An 18,978-nucleotide genomic window follows, 5' to 3' on the forward strand; every position below is an offset into this window, starting at 1 on the left:
GCAGCAGCACAGCTGCACCAATGCAGTGTTTTAAGTGGAGAGTTGTCCTCAGGGCATGGCAGTGCTGCAGTCAGAGGTGTGATGCAGCACATGTCTATGTACCGGAGCCAGCTTTAGGGCAGGCTGTACAAACCTGCTTGGGACCCTGACTACTGACTCAGGCGGCTAGCGTGTGTCATCATGGCCACACTGCCCAGCACCCGAGCTAGCTAATTGTCTACCCCTGATTGCAGTGACTCCGTGACTTTCCCAAGGTGACACGGGAAGTCTGAGGCAAGGCAGGGAATTAATCGCAAGATTTCCAAGTCCCAGGCTAGTGTCTTCACTACTGGATTATCCTTCCTGTCTTCTGCCCACCATCACTGACTTGCCATGAGAGCATGGACAATTATGACTCTGTAGTACTGACCTGTCTAACCTTACTAGCCTCAAGCCAGGAGCCAGGTCTCCTGAGTACTAGTCCAACATTGTGTCTGTGAGACCACACTGCCTCTTCAAGTTCCCTTTCTCTGCCCCCGTGTCCGCATCTGGAGCGTGTGAATGGGAATGATACCCACACCCCAGCGGTTTGCAAAGGGTTGATTAGTTAACATGTACCCCTCCATATAGTGTATGTAGCTAGGATACAGGAAGTTCTGGGGTCACAGTTGTTTGTGACTGTCAAATAATGGTGTGTGAAGATGATAAGATCTCAGAGCATTTTATGGGCTTTTGTTCTGGGACTTTTTTTGTGATCTATTCATCTAGCTGATGAAAGATTTTTTTGTTTTGGCCTCGAAATATGCACAATATCTCACTGTCATAAGAATCAGCGCAGACGTCAACCTTTGTCTAAATGGAATGCATACATTCTGTGTCTGTTCCTCTACTCGGGTCTTCTTTTCACTCAGAAAAAGGTCTTTTCCCCCTGCTATTTCTTGCCAGTTGATGTGAAATGCCTCCCTCTTTCATAATCCACGGACTCCAAAGGATTTGCAAAAGAGAAGCCAGTATCAATTATCCTCTTTTTAGAGTGGCAACTGAGGCACAGAGAGAGGAAGTGGCTTGCCCAAGGCCGCAAACTCAGTGGCAGAGCCAGGAATTGAATGCAGGTCCTCTTCTTTCTGACCCAGGGCCTTAGCCACTAGGCCATGCATCCCTTAACTCCTGTTTATGGGAGATGTGCTATCCAATGTGGTCGTGTCCTGGCACCATTCAGGAAGCCTGCCGTTTCCTGGGCTTGCGTGACCCCATTTTGCATTGTATTACACAGGATCCAGATTCCTGTGGCACGTCGGAAGGGCAGGCAGGCAGAAGTGGTTAAAAAATAATCTCCTTTGAACTGAGCTAGGGAATGAACATTCCTCCTCTCCGCAGAACCTTGCATCCTTCGTGGATGAATTGTGTTCCGCAATAGGAGATCTTTTCCTTCCCAGTGATAGGAATGGCCTCAATGAGTCATGTGGATGAATTTCACCTTGCATGGCTAGGTCTGCCCACGTGAAGACCCTTCAGTAAGGCCCATGTAGTACCTATTTTTGGTGAGCCGGGAGTATACTGTCTTGTTACTAGGTAGTACAAGCTCCTTGGGCAAATAATTTCATCCCTCTCTTTCCCCTCTTGCTCATCATCTGCCTTATTTTTTTAGGTTGTAAACTCTTTGGATTAGAGACGGTCTCTGTGTTTGTACAGCACCGAGCACAGCGGGGCCTGGTCTCAGCAGAGGCTTCTGTAATGCAAATAATAAAATAATAATAGTCTAGTCATCTATTCGTAGAACCAGAGCCTGATCTGCAGTCCTTGCCCAAGTGGATAGTCTTGATCCACATTGTCCTACAGAAGTCAGTGAGCCTGATGGCATGAGTAAAGGTTATGCAAGATTGGCCAATAGTCTATATTGTTGAGTTGGAATGAGACCCTCAGCAGATGTAAATGAAGTCAATGAGATATGCCCTCTGAGGATCCGGTCACTGGAGTTGCATTTGCAAGAAACAGCGTGGTTTTCCATTGCAGTTTTGTGATGATCAGATGCAGGAGGGATAAGTGTGGTATAAACAGAGATAAGCCAACCTGGGTCATTTGCCTTCCGAATGGCCTGTAAGTGTCAGATTTCACCTTCTACTCTAATGGCTGGTCTCCTCTCCGCTTAGATGCCCTGCCTTTCAGAAACCCCATGCGTCAAGCGATGCAGGTGTTGCTATGCAACATGGCCCTTTTAATGAATAAGTAAGTGACTGGTACAGAAGAGCTACAGACATGACATCAGTTGTTAAGGAAGGCCTGAAATGTGATCTACCTTCCTATATCTGTTTGCGGAATCCAGGGTTGTGGTGCAGAGACAAAGACGCTGAGGATTGGAGTTGGTCGAAATAGTTTTGTCTGAACGCTTTGTCTTTTCAAAATGGCTTTTGGGGCAAAACAATTTCTGCAGAAAATCTTCATTTATGTCAAAAATGTTCAGTGTAAAAACAAAACCCAAAAAATTTTCAGTATAAACAGATTTTTTTTTTTTGAAAATGGGGAGGAAAAAAGCATGAAAAAAATTCCACAGGAAATTTTGAAAGAAACCCACAACCAAAATGTTTCAAAATTTCTATAGAAAAATAATTGGTAGGAGATGCTGATTACTGCTGATTAGTTCGGAGAATCAGGCTTCTGGAATTTCATTCCTTTCTTCAGGCAGTAAGTCTGGTTGCTTCCTTCCAGGTGCCAGGGGAGACCCATGAATCAGACTGTTTGAGGGTCCATCTACACTACACTGGGAATGTGCTTGCCAGCTCAGGTAGCCCATTCGAAATAGCAGTGTAGCTGGGGGTAGCATAGGCCACAGCTCGTCTGAGTACAAATTTGCCCAGCGTATGTACTCAGGCAGCCTGTGCTACCCCCTGCTACGCTGCTATTCGTAGTGCACTAGCTTGAGCAGAACTAGCATGTCTGTCTCCTGAGCTAGGAAGCGTCTAAGACTTATCCTGAGCCACTGGTGTTGAGGCAGCGTGGTTACGTGCTGCTCCTCACTCGGGACTCATGGCAAAGCCAGAATTGAGCCTTTTAGACTTTTTTGATACTGAAAATCTGTCTCTCCTCCCCCAGCCTTTCCTTAAGGGAGAACATCATGGCCTTAAAAAGCCCCACCGGCTCAGAAAACTCTTATCCCAGCGGTCCTGGCTTTCGTGTGCCTCACCCTTCCCCCTGACCTGGCCGGCACAGGAAGGTTGCAGCAGGCTGTGTGACTGGAGTGTCCGGATTGCTGCGAGTTGCAGGGCCGGACTGATTTGCCGATTGCGTGTGCAGTTACAAATTTTCCAACTTTGCTTTGAAAGGGGTCCAAGGCAGATTAACAGCAGATGGTTTAAAGCACCCTTCCCCATGCCTTGGTAATGAGCGGAATGCTCCGTCCAAACACTGCGCTTCCAACCGCTGCCACTTGTCTGCAGCTGGCGTTCCGCCTGCAGGTCCCACGCTTTGGTCTGCTCACTCCTTGGGGAGCTTATTGCCTCGTCAAAGGTCTAAACTGCACTGAGGAACTTCAGAAGCCGTCCCTGTGCTCCAAGCTTTTCCTTTGCAGAGCAGCGTGCGTGTGTGTTTCAGGGGCACAGCTACCGTATTCCTTTGCATGGCCCTTCTCAATGCACAGCACAGCACCGCAGCTGAGTTTATCCCTTGCCCACAGCTCCTTAGCCAGCTGTGATTAGGTTTCTGTAGCTGGATAAATCATACGAGTCTGTTTCTCTCTTCACTTGAGTCTGATGTCGGTGAAATCTCCCCAGAGTAAAACTGATGTGAATGAGATCAGCATCAGGCCCAGTAGGAATATTAGATTAATTATCCATAGAGGTTTTTTGAGAATCCTTCTCTCTGTTTCGCTGTTTTACCGAAGCTGGGAATGGTAACCGCTAAAACAAGCAAACCGATTTATTGGAAATAATGATTTGAAGGCAAATATCTGGATTTCAGTTATGCTGCTGTAAATCTGTAATAACTCCCCTGACTTCAGTGGAATCTCTGGGTTTACAATGTGCTGAAGTAACCGAAAGCAGCATCCGGTGCAAGACCCTTCATCCCTACTCTATTTCTTGGCCTCTTTCCATCACCCCGCAGCCAGGCATTCTTCCTCCTATTCGCCCTTTTGCCCACATACCCTTACTTCCCTGCTGCCAGAGGTGACAGTTGTGGCCGGAGACGGAATACCTGGCAGCTGGCCCAGACCCCAAATCCAGGAGTTTTTCTTTCCATCTGTGGCATCTTGGTGTATTGCTGTTTTCCCTGCGGTGGCTATAAATGGCCCTTTTCTGGTGGGTGGCAGCCTCTCTTTGGCTAGCTAACCTGCTTCCTCCTGCTCTGCAGAGTCATTTTCCCCTCGCTCTGTCTGTCTGGATTGAGCCGTTCTGTTTCTGTCACACACTGGAGACCACAACCTCTTGCCTGTGTACCATAGGGGGGCAGTTGTGCCTAATGGGGTTCTCCTTAGAGGATTGTTTAGCTTAGAAATTCACGCTCCCCCAGATGTGCACAGAAGTCCAATTATTAGGTACCGTGTTGAGGGACTGGGAGAGGCAGGAGGATCCAGTGGTTAGAGCACTAGCATGGGACTGGGAAAATGCAGCTCCCTGTAGGAGCTGGGCCACTTAGCCTCTCTGGGGCTCAGTTCCCTATCCATAAAATGGGGGTAATAGTGTTGCCTTACGCATAGTGTGTTGTGAGGACAAGTACATTAAAAATTGGAAGGCGCTTGGATACTACGAAGGCCTGGGCCAGCTAAGTACCTGAGAGAGAGCGAGAGGAATTCCTCAGCCTGTCTCAACTGTCGCACAGACTTTGTGAGCAGCATTCTGATCTCACCCTGGTGCAAATCCACATTGGTTCTGCTGACGTCAAGGGAGCTTCTTTGGATTTGTGCCAAGGTAAGTGCAACCAGGATCTGGCCACTTTGACTTGCACTCTTCACCGCTGAGTCACTGGGCAATGGGCAAATTCTGGGCCTTATTCTGATCTCACACCAGTGACTCCACTGAGATGGTGCTCTCTGCTAGAGCAGCGTAGATCAGGAGGGTCTCCACTGACGTGGGTTTACACTGATGCGTCTGAGAGAAGGCTTGAGAAGCCCAAATTTGACCCCGAGCTTAATCAGTGGCAGTAAGTATCTCTGGAAATGCCTGTGCAACTTGCACAGATCCCACATGCAGGGAGGTTGCACCTTGTAGACCAAGGAGGCAGAAGGGGGACAGAGTAGCAGGAAAAGCAACTAAGAAGAGGATACAAAGTAAAGTAGACTCCCCCCGCCCCCTGAGAATGATACTGATGTAGGGCATTGGAGACCTTTCACTGTCCCTCCTGTGTTGCCCAGCTGTGTTGTTCTCCAATTATTCTCTGTGGCAGCCCTGGTGACACACAGCCGCCTGCAGTCCTGTTGTGATACCTGTCATCTCAGCTCTGTGCTGGGCTCATGCACGGCCTAACCGGGGCTGTTCCATCAAGTTATGGGTCTGAAGCACTGAACAAGCCCTGGGGACTGTGGATGGAGCAGCCCTTGCCCTCTCCACCAGCTACCCTGCCTGCCATACAGCTGATCAGAGAACGGCTGGGCAGGACCAGGCTGACTGCCATGCCCAGGTGTTAATATTCACCAGGATGCTTGCTGGAGTAAGAGATGCAGAGCTTGGCTTTGGTCAGGAGCACGAATGTTAGGTTTCTTCTCCCCCTATTTCTCCAGACACTTGGGCTGCGGTTTCTCTGTACGACTGAGCACCATTCGAACCCTGGGGCCAAGGTGGTCCCTACGGGAGAGCCCCCTACGAGATGGGAGCAGATAGTAAGGGGTGTTCGCTGCCCCCACCCATTGCCCTGAGTTCACCTGTTGTTAGAAAGGCCACGGTTCTGATTCTCCTCCCATGTATCCTTCAATGAGTCCATCGACTTTAGTGTGGTTTATTGCAGATTTACACTGAAGCAAAGGCAAAATCAGGCCCACTTATCCATAGAGCAGCAGCTTTTGTATGTGAATTCTTGGACGTAGGAAACACAGCTTTGCATGGGGCTGGGCAGGGGAACAGCTCCCGGATTCTCAGGGAAACCAAGTTTACGCGGTAGGGCTTTCTGTCCCTACCTAATTCCTGGACGACTTTGAGGTTGAGTCTGCTAGAGCACTAAAGCTAGCGGACTTTGAACGCAGGCCATACAGGCTCTTGGGTCGAGAGATCCAGGGTTCTGTCCTCCCTGCCAGTGTCTTACTTGGGGGCATCCCATCATGCTCAGCTGTGCCTGGCTGCCCAGCGCCTCACGGGTGAAGAGTGTAAGTTGCAGGGAGAAGATCCTAGTCACGTGCATGTTGGCAGAAATCCAAAGGATCTCTTCACTTTACCAGGGCCAGTATGGCTTTGCACCAGGGTGGCTGAAGTCAGAATGTTGCCCACAAAGTGTGTGTTCCAGGCAAAGCTGGGGAAGCTTAACACAGCAGAGGGTAAGCTCAGTGGGGCAGAGAATCTGATCCCTTGGTCTCCTGGAGGGTCATGCCGGCATCTTTCAGCTGCCCTTGAATCCCACGTACCTGTAAAATAATAGGAAGTGGCTGGGATTCCAGCTTTTTCTATGGTGTGGAGTCAGTGGGCAGAGCCCATGGCAGTGTCAGATCTCCTCCCCAACCTCAAACCAGCCCTCGGCCTTTTTCCTCATGTCTTATTTCCTTGTGGTTTGCGCAGGGTCGGGCGGGATTCTTCCCAAAGAACTGCTGAGGGAATAAGCTCCAGTGTATCTGACAGCAGACAGTTCCCAGAGCTTCCTTTCCCTGAAATGCTCTCCAGGCTACCCCTCGCTGTGAGGTGCGTGTCGGACCTGAAGCCAGCCCCCCGCTCTTGGCATCCTGCCTTCCCTTCTGGCTCCGAGGAACAATCAGCATGGCTGCCTCCGTAGCTGGCTCTTCTAACTGGTGTCTCCCTTAGCTCCCTGGGGGGAGCTGTAGCTTGCAGAAGGTGTGGGGGAGTGCTGCTTGTATTGATTTAGTGAAATGCCCAATGCAGTCAGCTAGGATGTCTTGGAAAGGCCCTTGTCATACCGGACATTGGCAATACCAGGAGGGCTGAGCTGGACTGCCGATGAAAAGCACAGTGGGGAACGTAACTGAAATACCTTCCTCATGCACTGTGTTTTCCAAATGGACAACCTACCCTCAATTCCCAACTGCTGAGGGACAATCTTCACTCATTGATACACGGAGAGTTGGTAGTGGAAAGCACATATAACTTTTCATGAGTGATGTAACCGAATACTTGGATGCTAATATCTAAACTATTCTTAAATATACTCACCTAAATGTGGGCTATTGATGATTATACACTATATGTATCTTATCACTTTAAAAACTTTGTATTTGTGGATAATCTAAGCACTATACCCAGATGTACAGACACTTTTTTAAAACTGTGTACTATATAATATTTTTTAACATTAGCTTTAATAAAATTTCTCATTCCTTCAATTTGCTTTTTCTTACAGTGCCCCTAGGAACATGAAAGGCAAAGATCTTCCTTTTCTTGCTTAATTCTTTCATCCTGCTTGTGCAGGGGTTTGTTATTATAGGGCTGCTTGTGAACACGGGTTTATTGTAGGGTTGCTTTCACCAGTTTGTTATTGTAGGGTTGCTTGTGGGTGCTGGGCTACATATATTTATTTTCACTACTGGTTGCTGGGGAAGGATGGGGCGTGGATGGTGCGAGGAACAAGTGTAGAGTACACCAGAGTCTCCTGAGTTAGGCATGTTCTTTGCTCTAAATCAGTGGCTCTCTCCCTTTTTCAGATGACTGTCCCCCTTTCAAGAGTCTAATTTGTCTCACGTGCCCCCAAATTTCACCTCACTTAAAAATGACTTGCTTAAAAAAATCAGCCATAAAAATACAAAAGTGTCCCAGCCACACTATTACTAAAAAAATTGCTTACGTTCTCGTTTTACCATATGATTATAAAATAAATCAGTTGGAATATAAATATTGTACTTACATTTCAGTGGATAGCAAATAGAGCAGTATAAATGTCATTGACGACATTTTAGTGGTAGTGACTTGGCTAGTGCATTTTATGTAGCCTGTTGTAAAACTAGGCAAATTCCTAGATGAGTTGATGTACCCCCTGAAAGACTTCTGCATACCCCCAGCGTTGAAAACTACTGCTCTAAATTGAATAACTGATTCTTGTATCGTCTACGTGTGATCCTGCACTTTTCCCAGTAGGAGTTGGTAATGCAGGGCTCACCCTAAGAGTTGCGTGGCACATACTTAGGGCCCTACCAAATTCACGGACCATTTTGGTCAATTTCACGGTCATACGATCTTAAAAATCATCAATTTCACGATTTCAGCTGTTTAAAGCTGAAATTTTACAGTGTTGTAATTGAAGGGGTCCTGATCCAAAAAGGAGTTTTTTTTGGGGGGGGGAGGAGGGAGTCACAAGGTTATTGTAGGGGGGTTGCAGTACTGTTACCCTTACTCCTGCGCTGTTGCTGGCAGTGGTGCTGCCTGCAGAGCTGGACAGCTGGAGAGCGGCAGCTGCTGGCTGGGAACCCAGCTCTGAAGGCAGCGCTGCCGTCAGCAGCAGTGTAGAAGTAAGGGTGGCCTGGTATGGTATTGCCGCCCTTACTTCTGTGCTGCTGCCTGCAGAGCTGGGCCCTCAGTCAGCAGCCACCACTCTCCAGCTGTCCAGCTCGGAAGGCAGCAGCGCAGAAGTAAGGATGTCATGGTATGGTATTGGCACCCTTACTTCTGTGCTGGTGGTGGCAGGGCGCTGCCTTCAGAGCAGTCTGTAAAATCTGTATAGTACAGGGTAAAACCACACAAAAGACCAGATTTCATGATCCGTGACGCGTTTTTCATGGTGGTGAATTTGGTAGGGCCCTACACATACTGTAGTGGTAGTTTTATTATCCTTATATTGCAGCTAAGGGTCTGTCTACACCAGGGGTTGGCAGTCTTTCAGAAGTAGTTGCCGAGACTTCGTTTATTCACTCTAATTTAAGGTTTCGCTTGCCAGTAATACATTTTAACGTTTTTAGAAGGTCTCTTTCTGTAAGTCCATGAAATCTAACTAAACTTTTGTTGTATGTAAAGTAAATACGGTTTTTAAAATGTTTAAGAAGCTTCATTTAAAATTAAATTAAAATGTAGAGCCCCCCGGACCAGTGGCCAGGACCTAGGCAGTGTGAATGCCAGTGAAAATCAGCTTGCGTGCTGCCTTCGGCATCCGTGCCATAGGTTGCCTACCCCTGGTCTACGCTGTGCTGTAAATCAGGGTCTTTGGGGCCTGGTCTTGTAGCCTTACAGTTTCCAAGTCCGCACTCGTGTGTCCACACTGCATTATAAACCTGGGTTTACAATTGCTGGACCCAGGTCTTGGCCATGTTAACGGTTTCATACTGCATTACGCAGCCCTTCTGATTCAGGTCTGCGGCTTGAGTTGCGTCCGCACGGCAGAATGACAGCGCTTGGACCCGAGTTTCAGCAGGTCTTGGACTCGGATCCATCCCCTGCAGGTGGGTCCTGGGACCCAGGGCGGGAGTGCTTGGCAGCCCAAGTCAGACACATTTGAGTGCGGAAGGTAGAGGGGTTTGGGTGCAAACCGGAGCCTGGCTTTACCAGGCAGTGCATACTGACCCTAATGGGCATTGCTTCTTCACCCAGCGCAGGGATCTCGTAGCCAGCTCTTGTGGAGCAGCAGCAGTGATGCTGCCAGTGCAGGGAAACCGCAAGCTGAGTCTCTGGCCTGGATGTACTCCATTCGCGCGCTGAAGTGTGAGGCAGGGAGCCAGCGAGACTGAAGTCTCTTGGAAGTCTGAGGTTTATGGTTGTCAGTGGTGTGTTTGCGTCTCCCTCGCTGACCTCCTGAGTATACTCTGCAACACACACGCCGCTCCCCGCATGACGGAGCTGTGCTGTGCAATGGGACTTCCATTCCTCCCCCTGCTACTTCCCCCGAATCAGCCAAAGCCGCAGCTGGTGATGGCAAAGACCTTTGTCCCCAGGGAGGGGGCGGGGGTTGAGCAGCTGCCCCCCCACATCCTCTCGCTGCCGGAACTCATAATTGAAAGCATGAACTGGTACAGCTTCGATCTGATCAGCTCTCTGGTTCCCTGCGAGTAGAAACAGCTAAACACAGGCAGCCTGGCCAGCCCGTACTGCCCTGCTTCCTCAAGGGCAGGGCTGTAGGGGGGCAGCTTGGGCCTGTCTCTTGTCTGGTTTAAGTGAAGCAAGCATCTGCCCAGCTTTGCAGTGACCCTGGCTGTCCAGGTTCCTGCGAGTAATCTGGGATAGAGCCACCTGGTAGCCCAGCCCTTGAGTAACATGCTGCTTTGAATTCCACACTCTTCCCCCTCCTCCAAGGAAACATGGCCTGATCCAAAGCCCTTTGAAGTCCTTGGGGGTCTTTCCAATCGCTGCAATTGGCATCTGGGGTAGGGGGCTTTGATTGATCCATTTTGTCCCTCCAGAAAAGAACTTAGCTTGGGCTGGAATGAAAATCCCCCTGTCCTTTCTCCCACACTCCCATGAAGATCTGGGGGAACGTCTGCTGCATTGCCTGCCAACTCGCTTGTGCATTGGTGAGATCTTACAGCAAACCCATGGTCTCAGCAACGTGCTAGATCAGTTGGAGAGGCAGCGGCCTAATGCACAGTACTCTGGACTGGGAGTCAGGAGACTTGGATTCCAGTCCCAGCTCTGCCACTGACCTGCTGTGTGCCTCAGTTTCCCCTCCTGCCCTTTCTCCATTGAGGCTGCAGGCTCTCCAGGACAAGGTCTCACTCTGAGGCCTTTGGGATGACGGGGAGGGGGGAGAGTTTTTGTACCAGCAGCATGTTCCTCATTCCTTTGACCTCAGTGTCAGCACAATTAGCTGTGCCTGGGGTGGAGTTCAGTGAAGAGAGAAAGGTGGCTGGGGATGAGAGGGGAGGAGGGCAGGCGGTGCAGAAATTTCATTCTGACTTCCCTGGAGCTGTAGGAACAGCTGCTCTTTGTAGACTGTATAAAATACATAATAGAAAAAAGAACTGAATGGGGCAAAGCTAAATCGACCCTGCTTTTAAGTAGTGCACTCTCCTTGGAATAATGGGCAGGGCCTCTGCTCCGTGCCCCTTTAAACCTCTCCTTAGCACCCACCTCTGCTGTGACACTTAGAAGATTATTACTTATATTATGGTAGAAACTAGAGGTCACAACCGAGATCAGGGCCCCATTGTTTGAGGCTCTGTACATATAGAGATCAAGAGACAGTCCCTGCCTTGAGGAGCTTACAGTTAAAATAGATAGGACAGACACAGAGTGGAAGGGGAATCTGAGTCACAGAGGGTAGAATGGGATTTGCCTGAGTTCCCACAGTTGGTCCATGGCAGAACTAGGAATAGAACTGGTGGCTTCTGAGTTCCAGCCCTGTGCCCTGTCTGCTACCTCCCTTGTGCTGCTCTGTAAGGCTCCTTTCTGCCCTTCAAATCTCCCCTTTGAACTCACCCCTTTTGTGCTACCTGATAAGAAATCAGCCCGTTTGTGATGGCTGGATTGAGGGACAGATGTAGCTAGTCAGCACTTATAATAAGTATGTAAAAAAGCCCCAGACAAATAGCCCATGTGTCTAAGTACAGGATGTATTTGACTGGGTCCATCACCCTCCTCATCTCCTAAGCTTGGGATGTCTGTAAGCGCAGGGACATTGCTCTCCTTTACTTAGTGCAGTCTGGACTGAGCCCTGGGGTGCTACAGCCACGCCTTCATTAAATAACAATGAACTGGAGTGAATTGCCCTCTTCACTTTGCTGTAGCCCAGCTTGTGATTTCTGCTTGGTCCTGTACTTGTTAAACTCTGGGGCTGGCTCCTCAGCTGGCATCAATTGGCATTGCTCCATTGACTCCAGCGGGAGCTGTGCTGAATGACAACGGCTGAGGAGCTGGTCCCATTTCAGCACCAGCAGGTGCGGTGGGGGGTGGGGGGAGGAGCATGATCAACGTTCTCCTGGCAGGTACAGATTACAAACCCCGGAGAAAGAGGGGTAGGCGTCTAGCTGAGAAAGGGGAAGCGATGCCGCCGGCCCACAAGGGCTAGATAGGATTTGATGATTTGCCTTTTTTATTTAAGCCTCTCTCCATCCTCCAGACTGGGCAGGAGCTCTCCAGGGTGGGGAAGCCACTGAACAGGACAAAGCCACTGCAACTGGAGTGGGCGTGTGAGAACAGGATGGAGCTCAGCTTGTATGTACACTGCACACGCCCTTCGGTAGCTGACATCATTCAGGCTCTGGGTCTTCCTGTCCTCAGCCGAAGTGGGTGTGGTGTGTGTGTGTGGGTGGTGTGTGTGTATGTGTACAGGGGTTTTGTGCGAGTGCCCATACGTGCGTGTGGAGCTGTCTGGAAGTATGGGAACCTGTGTGCAGACACAGGCATACAAGGCGCATGAGCACACAAACGTGTGTGTGGGGGAGTTGTGCATGAAGCTCTGTGTGTCTGGGTTTTGTGTGGACACGCGTGTGGGGTGTGTGTGTGTGTTTACGTGTGTGTGAATGTGTCTGGGGAAGAGGAGCAGATCCTAACACAGGTCAGGGTTTGGAAGCTCAGGAATTGCTTTAAGAGCTGGGAAGGCAGAGGGCAGCTACTGTCAGAAAGCTCCGCAGGCAGCCAGTTGCCCGTCACTTGGACCCCACGCTAGTTTAAAGAGCAGGGCTGTGCATAATGAGATGAGAACCAAGTGAATATGGTATGTTGCACTTCTTGGGCCCCTAAGCACCGCCCAAAGAATAATGAACTCCCCTTGTGCTGCCCCAGCATGCTTCTACAGCTGTACATCTTTGGTTGCTTTAAAGAGGTGGCGAAATACCATTATCCCCATTTTATGGCTGGGGAAACTGAGGTACAGGGAAGTGAACTGATTCACACCAAGAGCTGAGAACGGAACCCAGGCACCTTGACTCTGGTTTCCTCTTCTCTAACCATTGGACTGTGCTGCCTGCATTGGGTCAGCTGCCCCTGGGTACCTTCCATCCTCTGACCCACCCCTGGCCCGTCACCTGGTGCTGTCAGATGATATCCACGCTGGCTGGTGTGGTCCCAGCCCATTTTAATGTTTAATTTCCCTTCGTTCTCCTTTGGGGCACTCCTGGGCTTGGTAATGCCAGGTACCCATGGAGGCAGCTGGCTGAATGGTCCCGTGTTTGTATTTGCCTTATTATAAGTGAGTTATTAACAGACTCCCACCAGGGCGGCTTTGTTGCTAACCACACTGGGAAGTAGGGCAGGACCCCAACTCACATTCATTTGTAGGGGAGAACCAGGCGCCCAACTGCCCCTTGGTGCCTCTGAAACACGAGGGGAACAAGCAAACACACAAAAAATCCCTGCAGGCCCAAGGATCAAGCTGGGCTGGTGCTTCCTGTGCAAGAGGGATTTAAAACCTGTTCCCTGGCTTTGCCAGCTGTTGATTTTTCCTGCGGAGAGAGCGTGCGGTTTGGAGCTGGCTTCGGGAGTGACACTTGATTTACAGCGGGGAGGAACATGGAAGAAGGGCTCGGCTGTTTTGTTCTGGGTTATTTATTATTATGATTATTCGTTCAGGAGATTTTTAAAAAAATAGCCCCCATCTTTGAACCGTTTCTGGTTTTTACATGGTCTGGCTGCACAGCTAGGGGACTACCAGTCCCAATCTGGACACAGAGATCTGGGCTTATCTCTCGTTCTGATGCTTAGCAGGCTGACACAGGGTTGCTTTGGGATTCAAAGGCTTGTTCCCTCCTGGGATGGCAGGATCTTGCTTTCTCCTTGGGGATCCAGTCAAACCTAAACCACAGGTTTTCTTAATGGCCTTTGGCAAGCAGCGCCCAGGCCAGCTGATGTCCGCAAGCACTTCTCTGCCTCAAGGTATCCAATAGATGAACACGCTGCCATGTCCTCACTGATACTGTTATGGTTAGTCTCATGGATAGGTTGTCAACCAGATTATATAGGCAGAAGCTGAAAGAGAGAGCCTGCAAGAGGTTGGATGCACATTCTGTGAGGTGCCAACACAGCACAGCTGCTCTGATAAAGCAGCTGTGGACTTGGCTGGACTGGTAACATTCAGGGCATGTTCCAATCAAGGAGATCTTTCTATCAGAGTGGGCACTCTGCTAATGGGCTAAATCTACCGTAGCATCCTGTTATCCCACTTGGTAGCGCATTCTGCTGCAGGTTAGAGCAGGCACTCAGGACACGTGGTACTATTCCTGCATCTGCCACTGGCTCACTCTGCCACTGGCTCACAGCCAGGGATAAGTAAACCTCTCCTGTGCCTCAGTTTCTCCAAATGAAAAAAGGGGAGGATAATATGGGGGTGGGAAGAGTATAAGCATGATGCAGTTAAGCTTCCAAAGTGCTTTGAGGTCTGTGGTCTGTTGAGAGGCAAATGATCAGTCATGCCAGAAGAAAAAATCTGAATAAAACTCTCAGTGCCGAAGCATGCAGGCTTTTCCTAGGAAAGCCACTGGACTGAATGCATCCCTGGGGTAAGCCGAGCAGATTCTGTAGACACTATATAATCTGGGGCCATTCAGAAATTTTCAGGATACCCAATCTTGAGTTCTGCGTGGGACTATTATTCAGGAGTTTGCTGGGGAGGGGACAGAACATTTGCACATGTCAGTGGGCTTGTGACTGATCCCAGGGCCACATCCTCAGTGGACATAAATTGGTGCAGCGCCAGTGAAATCAGTGATGCTGTGCTGAGTTGTCCCTGCTGCAGGTCTGGCCTATCGATGTCCAGGCTAGAAGGGACTATCATGATCATCTGACCTCGTGCATGGCACTGGCCGTATCATTTCACGCAGCGATTCCTGCACCGAGCCCAGTGAATTGCGATGGCATATTTTATATGGGCCACAAGCCCCAGGCATGATAAGACCCCGTTCTTCGCCTTCCCTCTCTCCTGCTACCTTTCCATGGCGTGATAGGACAATGCTAAGAGTCTTGGATCACCAAGTACTGCCTTGAAGCCAGTCCCAGCCTCTTGCACAAGAGGAGAGTTCTCAGCATTACAACCCCACCAGAGTAATTCAACCCCTGCAGGCATGGCGGATGGCTTTTGCTAAGCAGAGGCAAAAGGTCTGGCTAGACTAGACAGTCAACCACCTGTCTGTTTCAGACAGGGTGGTCCTTCTAGATAAGGACTGAGGTCCCTCCTGGGGCACTGCAGAGACATTTTGGGCGTTGTCTGTCACAGCGTTTCCAGGAACGCTGGAGTGCAACCCAAATGAAGTGCAGTGGGCGAAATTCACCCAATGGGCTTGCATGTGGCATAGACAGGCCCTTGTGCTGGCTCTTTGTACCCCTCCCAGTGAATCAATAGCCACATTGGGAATGGATGCCCGGACTCCCGATTCCCTACTCTAACCACAAGATCACATTCGGTGCTCCGCTCTTGGGCATATGGTTGTTCACAGTCCTCGGGATTCCTCTTCTCTGAGCCCTCTGGTTAGTATTATATTTGTTTATTTTATGATGTCTAGTGCCCCAAATTGGGGATCGGGGCCCCGTTGTGCTGGGTGTTCATATAGTGGAAAGGAAACAGCTTGCAGTCTAACTCTGGGATGAGAGACAACAGATGAAAGGTGGGTAAGACAAACAGGAAGGGCATAAGGCAGCAGCGAGGCCATGTGAGTGGCACAGCAGAGGATTGCATTCTCTTATTCTCAGGACAGTAGCAGCTTCTACCCAGCCATTTGCCCTTGGGGGCTCTTGGGCTTCATGAGTCCACCAGCATCCCGAGCAGCTTGTGATGTGGCTAACAAGGATGATTGAGAAGAGGCAGCCAGGAGGTCAGCCAGCATACGGCTAGTCTTCAAGAGAAGCTTAGTTGGTTTGTCTTCTGTCATCCTAGCCACATGCCCTGCTCACTGAAGGAGTTGGGATGTCACTACATTTGCAATACTTAGTTCTCCATAGACCCCCTGCAGTTTCCTGTAAGAGCTTCCCCATCTGGCCAGTCATAACAGGATTTTACTCTCGAGGGCCTATTGTGAGCTTTGGAAAGTTAGCAAATACAAGGCTGGGCAGGTGTCCCCTTTAGCATGAAGTCTAGACCTGTCTTCCCCAGGGACCAGGAAAACTTAAGATGCCCACTTAGTGCATGTCTTTGTCCTGGGCTTCCCTCTGCCTTTGGGGCAGATGGGGGAAATTGACATTATATATTATTTTAAAATCTGGAAAATATCCTGTTCCCGAGTTGTAAATGAACACTCATTCCTTTGCAAAACATCAAAAATGGTTTGAACCCCAGCTCTTCGGTGCTAAAAGCACACATTTCTATTGCTTGAGATTAAGTCACTCCTTTTTAGCTGGTTGCGGTAGTAGGTTCTTAACCTGGGCCAGACATTTGAGTGGGACTTAGCACACTTAGCTGGTGTGTTACAGAGGCAACATGGGCTGGGAGCCCGAGGGAATCAGGTGCTCAATGCCTGTTAAAAGTTGCTAGAAGTTGGGCACCTAACTCCTTTTGAAGATCACAGTTGTGGAGCTCCAGAGCTGTCCTGTTTGCGGACCACATTTCTCTGCTCTCCCTGTGTCTTTGATCACTGCTGGTTCATACAGACCTTCGAGGGCCTGAGAATTAACTCCAGAAGCATGAGGCTGCTTGGACTCAAAGCATAATGGACATGTGCAATAAGTCTGTACCTCATTGGGAATAGTGATCACAGCAGCCCCTGGGGAACAACCAGAAGGTCTCCAAGACAAGGGATCTGGGACACATCAACATTGTGGTATGGGGGAACCGTACGCTATTGCTAGCTGCTCCGTGGGGAGATGAATGGATTTGTTCTGCAGAGGATTCTAGCAACTACCAGCTCTTGGAAGACGGGAAGGGTCACTTGCAATCTCTTCCCATTCATGCCTTGTCCCATGGAGCCACTGGGAAAGCCTCTTCCATTCCTGCACCCAGAAGATACAGTGCTGCTGGCATTTGTGATTCCTTTGCCATTCAAGCTGGCCTATTTTAGATTCTTTTTGAGTTCATGTGGTGCTTTTGGATGGGAAAACCCCTGCAGGACAGAGCCCATCTGTCTCCCCACAGAGCAGCTCGCAGCAGTGTATGGTTCCCCCGTACCACTGCGTTGATTTGTCCCAGATCCCTTGTCTTCGAGACCTTCTAGCGAATGAGATGGGAGTGAGATCTCTAGGGTCCATTCAGTCCTCTTCCATCCCGCGGAGACTGCCAACATGTGGCCAGCCTGGATGCTGGGTTTTGTGTCATTAGCAGCTGGATTGAGACTGTCGTCTTGTATCACAGAGAGCAGGGGTTGTGGTTTGTGACATGCGGACGCACACACTCTTAGGGAAACGAGAGCCCCCAACCTCTCACCAGGGAGCCAGCATCTCAGAGTCTCTACCCATATACCAGGATTTGAACCAGATGACTCCTCCTTCCCCGCACCAACCTCCTGAGCCATCCAGCTCACCGCCTTGTTCCAGGCACCTGGGATTTAGGATTGACGGAGCTGCGCTTAGCTCCCCAAATGCTTTGAGAGCCAGGAGCAGGAGAAATAACGCATGTAAAGCTTGTTGGATCACTAGGTGGTGGCTCTTAGATGATAAGAGATGATGGGAAAATGTTACTTATCCCCTCCCCAGGATTGCTGTCAAGATGATTTTGATTCTTCCGCAAGTGAACGGGTTATAAGTCTAGGACCTTGTGATAGGGATCCGTGCCGCGCGGTAGGTGATTGGCAGCATGACTCTACGTAGGCATGTACGGTGGAATGACTCCACAACTCCTTGGTTCTGTGAGCTTCCCTGATTACATCAGAGGGGAAGTGAGAGCAGGGAGAAGGGTGGCTGGTTGCTTTCATTCCCACGCAGGGTCTCCTTGATCCAGACCTGCATTCACCCCAGGTTGAGGGTCTTGGGGGGGGGTGTCAGTGAACGCCGATTGGACTGAGGCTTTCCCACCAGAAATGACATAGTGCATTAAAGAAAACAGCAGCCGGCCACTGCTATGTTCCCAAACAGGAGCGCCCAGCCCTGCATTAAGGGATATGTGGGTTGCATCTGTGCTGCAGTAGCAGCGTACGCTACTGGTCCCTTTAACAGAGCAGTCAGGGGGCATTTAAGGTTCTTCGATTGAAGCTGAAGGCAGAAAAACTCAGCGCTTGCAAAATGCTGAATCTCAGCTGTTTGGGGGTGGGAGATTTGGTGCCGGTCGATGATGTATTTATCCATTTCTTTCTTTTGCTTTTTCAAAGCCTCCCTGAAGAGGCCAAGGCCTGCCCCCTCTGAGCCTGCCGGAGCGCGGCGTTTTATTTCAAAGAGGTGGTGGAGTTAATTCTGTCCCTCCGTCGCCCACACTGACCCTGCTTTCTCCGCCTGCCTGCAGTACTGCTGCCATTCCGGCTATGTACGTGCACTGTGCAAGAAGGATAATGGCCCCTACAGCTGTTCGGCGGGGGGAGGGGGAAGTGTGTGTAGGCTGAATAACTAGATCAGTGTTTCCTCCTCTGTGGTCCTTAGTTGTGGTGTGTCACGTTTTCCTGTGGACCCTTCCGTGCTTCCCTTTCCTTTCGCCTTTCTGTTTTTGGTTCTTTTCCAGTGGATTCTGCAAATGTAAGTGTTCCCTTTTTATCTTTCCCTTGTGTGCAGTTTTCCGAGATGTCTGTCTGTCTGTCTGTCTCTGTCTTTGTTACAGAGAGTGCCAAGGTTTACCCGGCGCGCGCATGTGTGTGTGTTTGGTTAAACCTTGGCCACGGTGTGTGTGTGTGTGTGTGTGTGTGTGTGTGTGTGTGTGTGTGTGTATCTGGTGCAGCTTTCTCTGGTATCCGTCTATCGATCTACTGCATGCAGAGATTACAAAGCTGGTGGAAGGCAGCAGCAGCAGTACATGTCATGTTTAAATAGCAGAATTTGCAAACCGCAGCTGAACTGGCAGACACAGTTGTAGTTCAGGGCGACGATGGGGGGGCACCGACCTTTGTAAGCTGTTGCTATGGAAAACCAGCCCTGCTGCTCCCCACATTTT

At 49.8% G+C, this 18,978-nt stretch overlaps 1 protein-coding gene across 5 annotated transcripts in view; it reads left to right on the forward strand.

Annotated features, from left to right (window-relative positions):
- TET3 (tet methylcytosine dioxygenase 3) overlaps window positions 1-18,978 on the forward strand; it is a 167,946-nt gene that overhangs the window by 63,622 nt on the left and 85,346 nt on the right. Inside the window, exon 1 of one of the 5 annotated variants that reach the window (XM_030551915.1) lies at window positions 15,236-15,443. The exons of the other annotated variants lie outside the window; for them this stretch is intronic. Coding sequence (XP_030407775.1) covers window positions 15,399-15,443 — 45 coding nt within the window. The 5' untranslated portion in view covers window positions 15,236-15,398. Of the gene's footprint in view, window positions 1-15,235; window positions 15,444-18,978 lie in introns of those variants that run through there. 5 annotated transcript variants of the gene reach the window in all.

The sequence above is a fragment of the Gopherus evgoodei genome, chromosome 2 (genome assembly GCF_007399415.2).
Source record: "Gopherus evgoodei ecotype Sinaloan lineage chromosome 2, rGopEvg1_v1.p, whole genome shotgun sequence".
NCBI lineage: Eukaryota > Metazoa > Chordata > Testudines > Testudinidae > Gopherus > Gopherus evgoodei.